Consider the following 14815-nt stretch of genomic DNA (forward strand, 5'->3'; position numbering starts at 1 on the left):
GAGTAATTGGAAGTAAGAGGGATCCCTGTATGCAAGAGGCAGGGATGTGCATGTCTGAGAGTGGGTGAGGAGCAGCACCAGGCTGCTGGGGGAAAAGCAGGGTTTTCCACAGCTACTCATGAGCCTTAAGGAAAAGCAGGTGCCTCTGGAGTCACTCCCTGACTGGTGGAGCAGCAGCAGCTGCTGTGCTTGTTTATCTCACTTTAAATCCTTCATTGTGCTCTGTGTTTTGTCTCCCCTCCCACTTGGCAGCTGAGGATGGAGTATCTGTCTCTGATGCACGCCATCATCCGCTCCACAGCCTATCTGCAGCACCAGCACCGCCTTTCCGACCTGCAGGGCATCCTGCAGCGCATCCTGGGCGAGGAGGAGGAGGACCAGCAGTGCCAGATGGACAAACTCATCATCCTGGAGATCTATAAGGAGTTCCCAGAAATCTCTCCTGGTACCAGCTAACCGCCCATCGGCTTGAACTGGAGCCTGAACCACTTGGATTGACAACGTCTCTTGTTGACACTTCCTCCCCATTCCCTTCAGTACAGCTCATACCTTGTACCCCTCCCTGCGAGGCCTAAGGTTGGGACAGTGTTCACCAGCCCTTTAGCAAGGCCAGCGGCAGAAAGGGCCCGGGATGCCCCGGGGCTGGTGCTTGGGGAGGCTGGAGCACGGCAGGCGCTGGTGGTGCTCAGGCAGCTGGTGATGGTGGGAAGGGCAGTGAGTGTGAGGGACGTGGCAGTGGGGGTGTTTGGCTGTGCTGCTGTCCCAAGGTCCCGAAGAGAAAGGCCTTTGCCTTAGAGCATCACTTCTTTTCCATGTGCATCTCTCCCTGCAGTGACCAAGTGGAGTCTGCTGGTGCTTGGAAGAAGCTTCCGTAACATCTGTTCTGTTTGCTGCTGTAGTGCCAATGTGCTGCCGCCCTGCCAAAGGGGAGCAGCCCGCTCGCTGTCTGACGCCTCGTGTAGTGAGCCTTCCCCCTCCCGGCCCGCAGCCTTGCCTCTGGGCAGCAACTCGCCAGGGCCAGCAGATCTTACCCCAGCAGCTGCTTTTTCGATCTGCTTTCTATAGTGCTGTTTAACCAAGGTCCTTGCACCCTGAGGCAGCCTCCAGTGACGACCACGCAGGTGCTGCTGCCCTGGGGAGGCCACTGGCCTGGGCACAGCTCAAAGCTGTGTCCTGCCAAGCAAAGGCTGCTGCGTGGCCCCGGGTGGGCAGCACGGCCCTGGGTGGGCAGCGTGGCCCTGGATGGGTAGATGCGCTCTGCTCTGTGGGTTTTGCTTCGTTGCAGCTCTGCCTCACTGCCCGCCCCTCACGCGGCAGCGCTCAGAGGCAGCGTCAGCCTCGTGTCCAGTAGCTGTTTGTGACCGTGCACGAGTGTGGGGAACCCTTATTTATATTCCCTCTAGGTTTCTAGCAAGTGGGATTAACCTGTCACACGCACTAACGTGGGTCTCTTAGCTGTTCATGTGCGCAGTCTGGTCAAGCCCTGTCCCTAGCTCTTCCTTTACAGTACCCAGTGTAGGAGCTATTGGAAAGTGGAACTGGAAATGCTGGGCACTGTGTTGTTTTAGCTTGAAGTGATCCCTGAGCTCTGCAGCCTGGGCTGTAGCCCTGGGGCAGGGATGCTCAGGAGCAGAGGGGTTGGCCTGGCACTTAGGGGGGTGAGGCCCTGCTGAAGGCAGCCTGGCAGTGCCCAAGCTCAATAACACCCTCGTAGAGAAACCTATTTTTTCCCCTGTAAAAATGTATGAATGTCAAAACGGATCCTGTATTTTCTTAAACACTCGGTGTAACATGCAGAGGAATAAAATGTCTTTAACCGGAGTTGTGTGAATATAGCCCTGCCTGCCTCTGCCAGGGGGACTGATGTGGAGGGGTGCCTGCAGCCCCCAAAGGCAATGCTGTGGGTCCTGATCTCGAACAGGAGCCAGTGGGCAGGAGCAGGGCTGTATGTGCTGGGTGCAGGCTGTGACCCATTCATGCAGCAGCCAGCAGGAATGGAGCCAGGGCTGTGTCCCAGACCCAGTGTCTCTTGTGTCAGGCTGCACCCATGGGGAACAGTGTACATGAGGGCTGCCAGCACTTACGGGTGCTCCCCCTGTGGGGCTCTCCTGTGCCCCCTTGTTTAGCTGCACATTCCCTGGGATAACCTCGGCTTGCTCTGGGTGCTGCTTGTGCTTGTGTTGGCTAGTGCCCGGCTGCAGTGGTGGCATGTGTTTGGCACTTGCCCTCAGTGGCACTGCCCAGGCTTTTCTCCACCAGGCTGGGGTGCGGGCAGGCACCTGCCCTGGGGAGCGGGCAGGATCCATGGCTCTGGGAGCCAGGGGCACAGCCTGGCAAAGCCTCCTGTGACAGTGCCCTGATGGGGCAGAGCTGGTGGCTCCTTCTGCATCCCTGGGTGTGCTCAGCCCTGTCCCACCACACGGGGTGACCCCTCCTGCACCCTGGCAGAGCTGCGCCTGCTCCCGGGAAAGGTGCGATGCAGGGAGCTGAACCGCAGCATTATCCCTGGGGATACTTGGTGGCTCCTGCTCTGTGTGTGGGTGACAGGCACAGCTCATACACCGCGCTTCTGTTAGCTGTAATAAGCCTTTATTAAAGCAGTATCTCCTGGTATGGATGTGTTTTGTTGCGCAGCAGTGATGGGTGCTGGGGAAGCTGGGGGGGAGCGATGCGCTGGCTGTGACCCCCACCTCTGCTTTATTGTCTGGAATGATTCAATTACAACTGTTTTGTGGCAGCAATACCCTGACGATTTTCTCCTCCTCCGCTGAGCTGTCAGTCGGGTAATTACAACAAATACACTTGAAAGCCTTCACCGTGTTTTAAAAGTCTCTCCCCTCTCCTGATTGGGTTTCTTAATGGCAAATCCCCACTTTGAGGAGGTGGGATGTAGGATCCAGCCGGCGCCAGGGGCTCGTGTGAAGCCGGCACCTTCCTGCCACACGGGTGCTTCAGCCATGAAATGTGCTCAGCCCAGCGTGATGGAGGTGGAAGGGAAACACCAGCCCTGCAGTGGAAGCCCGAGGCTCCGGCTGTGAGGACGGTGTAGGGTGGCTGGGGACCAGCCGGGCGTGCTGCAGACCCCGCTTTGTGCTCTCTTAGTCACCCTGGGAGCGGGAGGCGCTTGCAGCCGAGCCCAGCTCAGCGGGCAGCAGCAGCGCTTCCCACCGCCGTGCTTACACTGATGGTAACTGATAGGGGACCATCTGTCACCATCGGTAGGACCGGAGCTGCGGGAGAGCCGGCGGTGGCCGCGGTTGCTGGGGGAGTGCAGGCACACGGGGCACTGGGCAGAGGCGCAGTGCCGATATGCCAGGACTCGGCGCTTCCGCAGCACCTTGCGGGATGCTGCGGCCCCGTCCGGTGCGGAGGACACCCCTCGAGGTCCGCAGCCCTGCTGTGCCCTGCGGTCAGCGAAAAGCCCGGTGTGAGTCTGTGCTGTTAACACCAGGGGTGCCGGCGGTGCCCAGCCCGGCTGCGGTGCGGGCGCGGGGCGTCCCCTGCTCCCCAGCCAACCCACCCCAGAGCACAGCCCGCCCATCACGGTGACGGGGGGGCTCCTGCAGCCCCCGCGGGGCTGGGATGTGCATGGAGGCACGGTGTGGCCGGTGTACTCCCTACCCCACCCTCAATTCTCCCATCTCCCAGATTTCTTTCCCTCCCTGCTGTGGCTCTTTCTTCCCCAGCCACCACGCCTTGGGCTCCGCTCTTCTTCCCAGGACACAGCTGAGGGTATTTCCTCCACTGAACACTGACGAGGACCTAAATCCCCGTTATTCCTAAACCTGTTACAAGCTTCAGTGGATTAGGCTGCGATATTAGTTGATTGAGATCAAACCAACAGCAAAGTTGGAGGCTGATTGCGCTAATGAACCATTCCAATGGGAATGGTTCAAGGGCCCTAACCTGAACTTCCCTTGGAAAATCAGGTTTTATTTTTCATGGATGTTGGAAGAAAAACCTGCAGCTTGGAGCCCTCAGGAGGACTGGGGGTGCCGGGTGAGGAGGAGCTCCCTATGACCCAGCTTCAGCGTGTGCTTGAACCCAGACCCCCACCCCGCCGTGTGCTGGGCTGCACCCCCAGAGCGTGAGCAGCAGCTCAGGGAGGGGATCCTGCCCCTCTGCTGTGCTCTGGGGAGACCTGAGAGCAGCTCCAGTGCCTGAAGGGGATCCAGGAAACCTGAAGAGGGGCTTTGGACAAGGGCCTGTAGGGACAGGCCAAGGGGAATGGCTTTAACCTGCCAGAGGGGAGACCGAGATGAGCTCTTAGGCAGAAGCTCTTCCCTGTGAGGGTGCTGAGGCGCTGGCACAGGGTGCCCAGAGAAGCTGTGGCTGCCCCATCCCTGGCAGTGTTCAAGGCCAGGTTGGACACAGGGCTTGGAGCAAGTTGCTCTAGTGGAAGGCGCCCCTGCCCGTGGCAGGGGTTGGAGCTGGAGGAGCTTTAAGGTGCCTTCCACACAAACCAGTCCGGTGCTGGTTCTGCCGGCAGCAGGCACCAACCCCACGGTCTGCTCTCGGCCGCTGCTGAAGCCGCCGAGCCCGGCGGTAGCCGCAGCACAGGCTCGGCGCGGCCGCTGCCGGTGCCCGCAGGTGCCCGACCGCGGCGGGGCGGAGGCCTGGCGCTGCCCGCCCTCCTCAAGATGGCGGCGCGGGGCGGGCGGGGGCGCGGGGCGGGGCGGCGGGAGCCATGTTGGGGCTGCGGGAGGAGCCGCCGCCACCCCCAGCAGCCGCGGCGGCGGCGCTGAGCGGAGAGGGGTGGGGGGCGGCACCGAGCCCAGCCGCCGAGCGCCGGGCCGGGGCGGCGGCCGCCGAGCCACCATGGCGGCGGAGGAGCCGGTGCCCGCCCCGAGCCGCCGCCGCCACCGCCGCCGTCCTCCTCCTCCTCCGCTGCTGCTGCCGCTGCTGCTGCTGTCTTTGTTCCCCCCCGGGCTGGGGGCTGCCGATCCGCCGGCCCGCGGGGGCTGCCCCGCCGCAGAGCCGTGCTGGGCTCCGCCGGCTCCGCGCTGCCCGCCCCGCGCCGCCGCGCCGCGCCCGTCCCCATCCCCATCCCCGTCCCCGTCCCCGTCCCCATCCCTATTCCCGGGGCGGCGGGGCCGGCGCGCAGTCCCCAACCGGCACCCGCTGTTCCCGCAGTACAACTACCAAGCGGAGGTGGCGGAGAACCAGCCGGCGGGCACGGCGGTGGTGGCGGTGGCCGCGCAGGACCCCGACGGCGGCGAGGCGGGGCGGCTCGTGTACTCCATGGACGCGCTGATGAACAGCCGGTCCCGGGAGCTCTTCAGCATCGACCCGCGGGCAGGGCTCATCACCACCACGCAGGCCCTGGACCGCGAGAGCATGGAGCTCCACTACTTCCGCGTGACGGCCGCCGACCACGGCGCGCCCCGGCTCTCGGCCACCACCATGGTGGCCATCGCCGTGGCTGACCGCAACGACCACGACCCCGTCTTCGAGCAGGGCGAGTACCGGGAGACCATCCGGGAGAACGTGGAGGAGGGGTACCCCATCCTGCAGCTGCGGGCCACCGACGTCGACTCCCCACCCAATGCCAACATCCGCTACCGCTTCGTCAACGAGCAGGCGGCACACGCCGTCTTCGAGATCGACCCGCGCTCCGGGCTCATCACCACCAGCGGGCCCGTGGACAGGGAGAAGATGGAGCGGTATTCCTTGGTGGTGGAGGCCAACGACCAGGGCAGGGAGCCAGGACCCCGCTCCGCCACAGTCAAGGTCTACATCACGGTGCTTGACGAGAATGACAACACGCCTCAGTTCAGCGAGAAGCGCTACATCGTGCAGGTGAGGGAGGACGTACGGCCCCACACCGAGATCCTGCGTGTCACCGCTACCGACCTGGACAAGGACAACAACGCGCTGGTCCACTACAACATCATCAGCGGGAACAGCCGGGGGCAGTTCTCCATCGACAGCGTCACTGGGGAGATCCAGGTGGTGGCCCCGCTGGATTTTGAGGTGGAGCGGGAGTATGCCCTCAGGATCCGGGCACAGGATGCGGGGCGCCCTCCCCTCTCCAACAACACCGGCATGGCCAGCATCCAGGTGGTGGACATCAACGACCATGCCCCCATTTTTGTCAGCACGCCTTTCCAGATCTCCGTCCTGGAGAACGCTCCCCTCGGCCACTCCGTCATCCACATCCAGGCAGTGGACGCAGACTACGGCGAGAACTCGCGCCTGGAGTACAAACTGACGGGGGTCTCGGCTGACACACCCTTCGTGGTGAACAGTGCCACGGGGTGGATCACGGTCAGCGGGCCCTTGGACCGCGAGTCGGTCGAGCACTACTTTTTTGGGGTAGAGGCTCGGGATCACGGCTCCCCATCTTTATCCGCCTCCGCCAGCGTCACCATTACTGTCATGGATGTCAACGATAACCGCCCTGAGTTCACCCAGAAGGAGTACTTCATCCGCCTGAATGAGGATGCAGCCGTGGGGACCAGCGTCCTCAGCGTTACGGCAATCGACCGTGACGTGAACAGTGCCATCACCTACCAGATCACAGGAGGCAACACGCGGAATCGCTTCTCCATCAGCACGCAGGGTGGGACGGGGCTCATCACGCTGTCTCTGCCGCTGGACTACAAGCAGGAGAGGCGCTACGTGCTCACTGTGACGGCCTCCGATCGCACCCTGCGTGACAACTGCCATGTTCACATCAACATCACTGATGCCAACACTCACCGGCCGGTGTTCCAGAGCGCCCACTACTCTGTGAGCATCAACGAGGACCGGCCCGTGGGCAGCACCGTGGTGGTGATCAGTGCCACGGATGATGACGTGGGGGAAAACGCCCGCATCACTTACTATCTGGAAGACAATGTCCCTCAGTTCCGCATTGATCCGGACTCCGGGGCCATCACTCTCCAGGCAGAACTGGACTACGAGGACCAGGTCACATACACGTTGGCTATCACTGCCAAGGACAACGGGATCCCCCAGAAAGCAGACACCACCTATGTTGAAATCATGGTGAACGATGTAAATGACAATGCTCCCCAGTTCGTGAGCCCTCACTACCAGGGCATGATCTCCGAGGACGCGCCTCCCTTCACCAGCGTGCTCCAGATCTCTGCCACTGACCGGGATGCCCACACCAATGGGCGAGTGCAGTACACATTCCAGAACGGGGAGGATGGGGATGGAGACTTCACCATCGAGCCCACCTCGGGCATCATTCGCACTGTCCGCAGGCTGGACCGTGAAAACGTTCCTGTCTACGAGCTGACAGCGTATGCTGTGGACAGGGGCATCCCTCCTCAGCGCACTCCTGTCCACATCCAGGTTACCATTCAGGATGTGAATGACAATGCCCCTGTCTTCCCTGCCGAAGAGTTTGAGGTCTTGGTAAAGGAGAACAGCATTGTAGGCTCTGTCGTGGCCCAAATCACAGCTGTTGACCCAGATGAGGGACCCAATGCCCAGATCATGTACCAGATCGTGGAAGGCAACATCCCAGAGATATTCCAGATGGACATCTTTTCTGGGGAGCTCACAGCCTTGATAGACCTGGATTACGAGACAAAACCTGAGTACGTGATTGTAGTGCAGGCCACCTCTGCCCCTCTGGTCAGCAGAGCCACGGTCCACATCAAACTCATTGACCAGAATGACAACAGCCCCGTTCTCAAGAACTTCCAGATCCTGTTCAATAACTACGTGTCCAATAAGTCCAACACCTTCCCCTCGGGTGTCATAGGGAAGGTCCCAGCTTATGACCCGGATGCATCTGACCGCCTCTTCTACACCTTTGAGCGGGGAAATGAACTGCACTTGTTGATTGTCAATCAGTCGAGCGGGGAGCTGAGGCTGAGCCGTCAGCTGGACAACAACCGGCCGCTTGTGGCCTCCATGCTGGTCACTGTCACAGGTAGGATGGTTTTCACACCCTATCGTTAAATCCTGAGTGCAGAACCCTCAGGGGAGCCTGTTCTGCACTGGGGGGGGTTGGGGGGGGTGGACTGGCGACTGGCAGCAAGATTTGGCTTGGAAGCCCCTTCCGATGGAGGATAATCCTGGAGGGGCTGGGAAGCAGTGGGAGTGCCGGGGAGCACTGTGTGAGGGGGCCGAGGCCGGAGGTGGCCTGCGAGAACAAAGCAACATTGCTGAGCTGTGAGGATCGCTTGTAGCTGCTCCCAAGGCACCTTTGAGGCTGCTGTTGCCAGTGAGGCTGTGGCGTGGCTGCAGGGTGCTGGCTGGGCACGCAGCCGGTGCCGCGGTGGCCAAGCTGCCACCCTGGGGGCTGCCAACAGTGCTTGTGTCCCGGGCCTGGTGGCTCTTGTCCCTTCTGGGACCGGCTGTGCTGGGGTGGGAGCCCCTCAGAAACACCCGTGTGCTGGCAGCAAACGGTTCTGTCCCAGTTCTGGCTGCGGCGCGTGCCGGCACTGGTGCTTTGTGCTGTGGCCTCAGAGCTGGCACCACCTTCTGCAGCCACATGAGTGCTGCGAGGGGCAGCTGTGACCAACCCCACAGCACCGCGCTTTGAGCTCTGGTGTCATATGTGTTGCTGGAGTATCCCCGTGCGGGTGGGCGATGGCTTTGGGGGGCGTTGGGGTCCCCTTCAGATGCACTGAGGGGCTGTGTGTGAGCAGGTGGGGTTGGGACCTGCAGCTCCTCATTGCCTGATGCCTTCACATCAGCCTTTCTTTGCTCGTGGATGCGTGATCTGAAATGGAGGCGTCCGGCTGGCCATCGCTGAACCGAGGAGCGGCTCTGGGGGAGGGCAGGAGCCCTCCCTTGAGGGGCCAGCGCTGAATTACCTGGGGAGCCTTAAGCTGTGGAGCTCCCCTGACCTCAGCTTCCAGCTGCCTTCCCCTTTCCCTCTCTATCAGCTCATTCAGCAAGGGGAGGATTCCCTTCCAAAGGTGGAGCGAGGCTGGAGGAGCAGACGTGCTTGAGGCAATCCTGCACGGCCAGCACCAGTCTGGCACTGGCTTGGGGCTCTTCGGGGGTTAATTGTAACTGCAGGGCTGGCTGAGACACGCACTTGCCCATCGCTAGAGATGGGGTGTTTGACTCCTCCAGCCCCTGCCCTGTGTGCTCAGGCAAGCCCTGCCTCCTCGCACACTTAACCCTGCACAAAGGCAGGAGACAATCGCAACCCGAAGTCCTGCATCGAGGGGGCCTTGCAGTTAGAGTGTCGTCATCTTCCAGTGGGAAGGGCAGCTGGGAGAGGTGTGCTGGTGATGGGGGAGAAGATGGAAGGGGAAGAGCTGTCCTGGGGAGGGAAGCCACCGGGAAAGGGGCCTTTTGTTGGCCCTGGTGCTGCTGGGGAGGTGGAGGCTGCTTTGGTGGCTGCCGTTGTTGTTTGCAGCCCCCCGTGTAGCCGGCGGCCCCGTGGCCCCGCGCTGGTGCTGGGTGCAGGGGGGCTTTGCAGGGCTGGTGGCCAGGACATCAGAGCTGTCTGCATTGTTTGCCCAGCACAGCCCCGCACAGCACTGTGCCGGAGCACCTTCCTCTTGCAGGAAGGCAACAATAGCACCATGGAGGGTGCCCCGAGGGTCAGCACCCAAGGAGGGGACAGCTTCTGTGCCTGCCTGTGAGCTTTATGGTCCCTTTGAGGGAGGCTGGATCTGCCTAAAGCAGGGCAAGGGGGCTGTGAGCAGTGTGTGTCTTCAGCTCAGCCCCTTGCTGGAAGCAGGAAAGACTTGGGCCAGATGGGGCTTGGAGCACCCTGCTCTAGTGGAAGGTGTCCCTGCCTGTGGCAGGGGTTGGATCTGGGTGAGCTTTAAGGTCCTTTCAAAACAAACCACTCTGGGATTCCATGGTCACAAACCAGTTCCTTTCCGGAGGGACTGAATACCTCAAAACTGACCCCAGTTCCTTGCAGGTGCATAGTCACCTATGGCTGTTAAAAGGGTCTCTTGGCCACTCAGGATTCAAGGCAGAGGTGGTGGGGCTGTGTCCGTGGCCGCAGCAAACTGAAATGGGGGCATTGTAGGAAGCTGCCATCATGTTGACTTCAAACCATCCCAGCCTGGTTTCGCTGGGCCAGGCTGATGGCAGGGGGGAGGCTCAGCTCTGGCTGTTGCCTTGGCCGGGCTCCCCTCAAGCTCTCTGTGCACAGCGCAAAGGCTTGCCCTGAGGAGGGGACCAATGTGTCCCAGTTACCTCACCTGAATCCCAGCCTGCAGGGAGGACTCACCCAGAGCACGTCTGTCCTGGCTCCTGGGGCTGAGCACGTCGGAGCTGTCTTTTCAGGTCAGCTGGGGGTCCCAGGGCTGCCCTGGCCTTTCACAACCTGCGTGCCTCCCCTCCCGTGAGGAGCTCACTCCAAGGAGCTTCCTCCCCTGTTGGGTCCATCACAGCCGGAGGTGAGGACCACAGAGTTTGGGTGCGAGACTCAAGGCTTTCCAGTCCTGGCTAGGGCACGGTTTTGGAGTTATCTTGGTTATTGTACTTTAGCCCCAGTCTTTGAGCTGCCAGGAGGGTGACATTTGTGCTATATGCTGGCTGAGGGAAGTGATTTACGTTTGAGATCTCTTAACCTGTCAAGTGCCATCAGCCTTGAGAGGTCTGCCCAAGCCCTTCGGAAGCACTGGGCGCTGCTCACCTTCCCGTGCCTGTCTCCTCCTTTCCCAGCTTTTCCTCTGGGGATGTTTCACTGCTCCTCAGCTGCAAATGTGAGCACTGCCCCTTGCCTGTCCCAGAGGCCATCGCCACGCCGGGGTGTCCCGGGCGGAGCAGTGGCTGTCACTGTTGGATGCAGGCTCTGCTGCTTGGCACATGCAGGGGATCATGCACCATGGCCTGTCTCTGAGCTCCTGGTCCCTGCAGGTGAGGGCAGGGGTGCATCCCCTCTGGGTCAGGACCTGTTTGAGCTGCATTGCTGCCTGCACCATCCCTGGAGCTCCGTGCGAGGCTGGAGGCCCAGGTGTTTGCTGCAGGGGATGGGGAGCCTCTGCCAGTGGCGCGGGGGCTCTCGGGATGGGAGTGTTGGCAGAAGCCTGTGCCTGGTGCTGCCCAGGGTCTGGAGAGCTTCTGGCAGCACGGGGGGGCAGGAGAGGTGGGCTCCTGCCCTGGCAGACACAGCACACAGCCGGGCAGCGGATGGCAGCCCTGTTCTCCCCAAGAGGCCTCCAGCTCAGGCCCAGAGCTCCTGTCCCAGGTGGGCAGGCAGCTCCCAGGAGGAGTCTGCTGCCTGTCCGCCTCTGTCCAGAGCTCTTCCTTCTGCAGCTTCCCTGCTGCTGAAGCTGGTTGCTGTCAGTTGTGGAAGTGCAAACAGGATGCCTCGGTGCTGCCCAGCCCCTCGTGTCCCCTCTCCCTGCTCCTTTCCCTGTAGGCAATGTTTCCAGGGCTCTGCTACATGAATATTCGCCAGACACCAGCTCTCTGGCCACAGGATTTAATCAGAAAGGCTGAGCAGTCGTGATGACAATGCCTCCCAGGGGGGTCAGTGCCTCCAGCCAGCTTTGGGTTTGCCTTTGGTAGCTTCCTCCTGCCATTTGCAGCAGGTCATTCTCTAACCATCTGCTTCGCCTTGCACAGAGCCAGCCCTGGGTGTGATGCTGTGGTGGGACAGGGTTGTATGGGGGAGCTTACCAAGGATGGCTGTGGGGCCAGGGCTGGCTCCACGCTGCTGTGGGGAGTGGGGAAAGGGGTACTCAGTGCCATGGGCTGGGCAATGCCAAGGGTGCTGGGCACCCTGCAGCCCACTTTCCCCAGCCACAGCCTCCTTGCACTGGGAGGTGTTGCTGGCCTCCAGCCTGCTCCAGCGCTCAGCATTGTGCCAGCCGAGGCCTAATGGGAGCCATAAATCAGGCAGATGTCTGCCTGCCTATTGCTGGGCGCTCGGCAGCCCCTGGGGAGGGCGAGAGCTGTCCCCTGGGCCTCCAGGCTGCTTCCACGTGAAGCAGGAGCTCAGGGAGCAGAGGAAGGGGTTGCTGGGCTGAGCCGTGCTCAGCCTTGCCTTGGCCAGAGGCAGAGTGCAAGGAAGGGACAAAGGGAGAAGAGCTGGAACGGGACATGCACAGCTTCCTGCAGAAGAGGGAGCTGCTCTCAGGGTGCTGGTGTCCCAGGATGCTGCCTCGCCAGGCTCTGGGGGTATGGGAGCATCTCCTGCCAAGTGCAGCTGAGCCAGGCTTGTGGCTCTCACTGTGCTCCAGCCCCCCCCGGCCTGGGTCAGCCTCTTGCAGAGAGAAGGTGCCTCAGGAGTGCAGGTGGCGATGCTGGTTCCTTGTGCTGAGCCCAGGCAGCACAGAGCTCTTTGTGACTGCTCTCCTGCTGCCCTGCATTGTCAGAGCCAGCGCACCACCGAGGGGTGGTTTCTCACCTTGCTTCCATACGGCTCAGGAGCAGGTGGATTTCAGAGAGAAGCAACCCCCCTTTTCCGGGAGATCAGCTCCCAGGTGACTGTGCTGGCACCGCTGCTCCCCAGCCCCACGCGAGCCTTATCTCCAGAGCTCCAGCCCCAGTGCTTGCATGAGAATTTGCAGGGTCACCAGAAAGCTGTCACATTCTGAAGAGCAGAAGAGAGAGGGGGGGAAAAGGGAGATATTTCAGTCCTTAAATCCTCCTGCTCTGCGGGCTTCAAAAGGGCTGGGGGAAATCAAAGGCTTTGCAGCGCGGCAGCCACGGCAAGAGAGGAATAGCAAAGGCAGCTTTGCTCATGAGGCTCGGAGGTGTGATCCCCCAATAGCAGCGGGATCCGCTGGCCTTGGGGCTGGGTAGGTGGGTGAGGTGAAGCAGGGGAATGGTTGAGCTGCTGCCACCGGGCTGTATCGTGTCCTTTGTCCCTGCAGCCTGACTGCTGGCACATGAGTGTGCTTGACATGGGGCTGAGATGCTGCTCAGGGTCATGGTCCAGGGAGAGAGCGGGCTCCAAGTGTGCTCCCGTGCCTGGGAGATGGCTCCGGTGGTACAGGGTCCCAGGGGGAGGGAGCTGGTCTCCAAGGAGAATGAAGATGAAAGAGAATTAAACAAACCGGAGATGGACTGAGGGAGGAAGAGATGCGGAGCAGATGGCGGGAAGGGGGGAAGCAGGGAGACAGGCACAAAAGCCTTGGAGACCCCAGAGGAGAAAGGAAGCAAACGGCAGTAGGAGAGTGCAGGAGAAGGCACGTGGGGCAGGCAGACGGGGCACAGTGGGGAAGCAAAACACCCCAGACCCTGGCATTGGCTCCTGTGTTTGCCCAACCTCCTGCTGGGACCTCTTCTGCCTGTGTCTCTTAAGCACCTTTGTTCTGAGTGCTCAGTTTGCTGCCGAGATGCAGCACAGGGAGGAGACCCGAGAGACCTGAGAGTTCTCTCAGTGGAGAGACTGAAGGGAGGCAGAAGGTGGAGGCAGAAGGTGCAGCCACACCGTCCGCTCCCCCTCCATCCCCAGTGGCAGAGCTGTGGCTCCACGCTTCCTTAGCCAAGGACTTGGGCCTTTTGGGGGCCACAGTGGAGCGCAGGGCTGTGCCCCGGGGTGGGAGGGAGGAGACCCTCCGGGCAGCAGGCAAAGACCTGCAGCATGTCCCTGTTCCCTCCCGCAGACGGGATCCACAGCGTGACGGCCCAGTGCGTCCTGCGGGTGATCATCATCACGGAGGACATGCTGGCCAACAGCATCACGGTGCGGCTGGAGAACATGTGGCAGGAGCGCTTCCTCTCCCCGCTGCTGACCGCCTTCCTGGAAGGGGTGGCCACCGTGCTCGCAACGCCCAAGGAGGACATCTTCATCTTCAACATCCAGAACGACACGGACGTGGGGGGCACGGTGCTCAATGTCAGCTTCTCGGCGCTGGCACCGCGGGGCGGGCGCTACCTCAGCTCGGAGGAGCTGCAGGAGCAGCTGTACATGAAGCGCATGGCGCTGACGGGCGCCTCCATGCTGGAGGTGCTGCCCTTCGACGACAACGTCTGCCTGCGGGAGCCCTGCCAGAACTACATGAAGTGCATCTCTGTCCTCAAGTTCGACAGCTCAGCCCCCTTCATCGCCTCCCCCTCCACCCTGTTCCGGCCCATCCACCCCATCGCCGGCCTGCGCTGCCGCTGCCCGCAGGGCTTCACTGGGGACTACTGCGAGACGGAGATCAACCTCTGCTACTCCAACCCCTGCCGCAATGGCGGGAGCTGCACCCGCAAGGAGGGGGGATACACGTGTGTGTGCCGCCAGCACTTCATGGGTGAGTGCCAGGACATGGCTGGCGTGGCCCTCGGGGTGGCTGGCACCATGGCGGGGTGCTCTGCCCAGAAGGGTCCTGGGGCCCCTCTTTGTCTTCAGAGGCCCAGCTCTGCGTCCAGCCCTCCGTGTTTCCATGGCACTGGATGTGCAGGGCTGAGGTTGCCATAGAAATCTGTCTTGCAGGGAGGTGGGATGGAGGGCTTGGGGGACCCCAGTGCTACCTCCCAGCTTTTCTCACAGAGCAGGACCAGGTTGGACCCTGCCAGGAGCACAGGAGGCTCCTTGGCCCTGCCCCATGCTAGTGCTGGGCTCTGGGGCCATCAGAGGTGCTTGTCTCAGCCTGTGCCAGCCTTCAGCTGGCCTGCAGAGGTGTGAAGCCCATGCTGGCCCCATGTGCGCTCGGGGAGCTGCTGCCCCCCCAGAACAGAAGGGGAGGCTGGGCCCAGCTGCGCCACCAGGTGGGATGCGATCCATGCGGATCTGGTCCCAGCCATGGCGTAATCCCTGGACTAGGCAGTGTCTTTTAGCCACAAGTCCCCAGCAGGCTGTGGAGACCCATGCCTGGCCATTGGGGATGGTGGGCTGTGGCTGCAGGGGGAGTGCAGCAGCAGATGGCTGCCTCGGAGCTGCTCTCCCATCGTGGTTCCTGGTGAGATAACAGAGTCAGTGGTAATTAACCCCCGGCATCTG

The 14815-nt window shown here is 61.6% G+C and overlaps 2 protein-coding genes across 7 annotated transcripts in view; both read left to right on the forward strand.

The window, feature by feature from the left end:
• NCKIPSD (NCK interacting protein with SH3 domain) overlaps window positions 1-1821 on the forward strand; it is a 35742-nt gene extending 33921 nt beyond the window's left edge. Inside the window, exon 13 of the mRNA XM_061456004.1 lies at window positions 253-1821. Coding sequence (XP_061311988.1) covers window positions 253-456 — 204 coding nt within the window. The 3' untranslated portion in view covers window positions 457-1821. The remainder of the gene's footprint in view (window positions 1-252) is intronic.
• Window positions 1822-4779: 2958 nt separating this feature from the next.
• The window catches only part of CELSR3 (cadherin EGF LAG seven-pass G-type receptor 3), a 29244-nt gene continuing 19208 nt past the window's right edge, over window positions 4780-14815 (forward strand). For all 6 annotated transcript variants that reach the window (XR_009743855.1, XR_009743854.1, XM_061456043.1 and 3 more), the window contains exons 1-2: window positions 4780-7888; window positions 13494-14126. Coding sequence is in view for 4 of the 6 variants with exons in the window: in XM_061456043.1 (XP_061312027.1) it covers window positions 4819-7888; window positions 13494-14126 (3703 nt within the window). In the remaining 2 variants the exon portion in view is untranslated. The remainder of the gene's footprint in view (window positions 7889-13493; window positions 14127-14815) is intronic.

Source organism: Pezoporus flaviventris, unplaced genomic scaffold, assembly GCF_033815535.1.
Source record: "Pezoporus flaviventris isolate CSIRO_AGI_PZ_B2104156 unplaced genomic scaffold, CSIRO_AGI_Pfla_v1 ptg000021l, whole genome shotgun sequence".
Taxonomy (NCBI): Eukaryota; Metazoa; Chordata; class Aves; order Psittaciformes; family Psittacidae; genus Pezoporus; species Pezoporus flaviventris.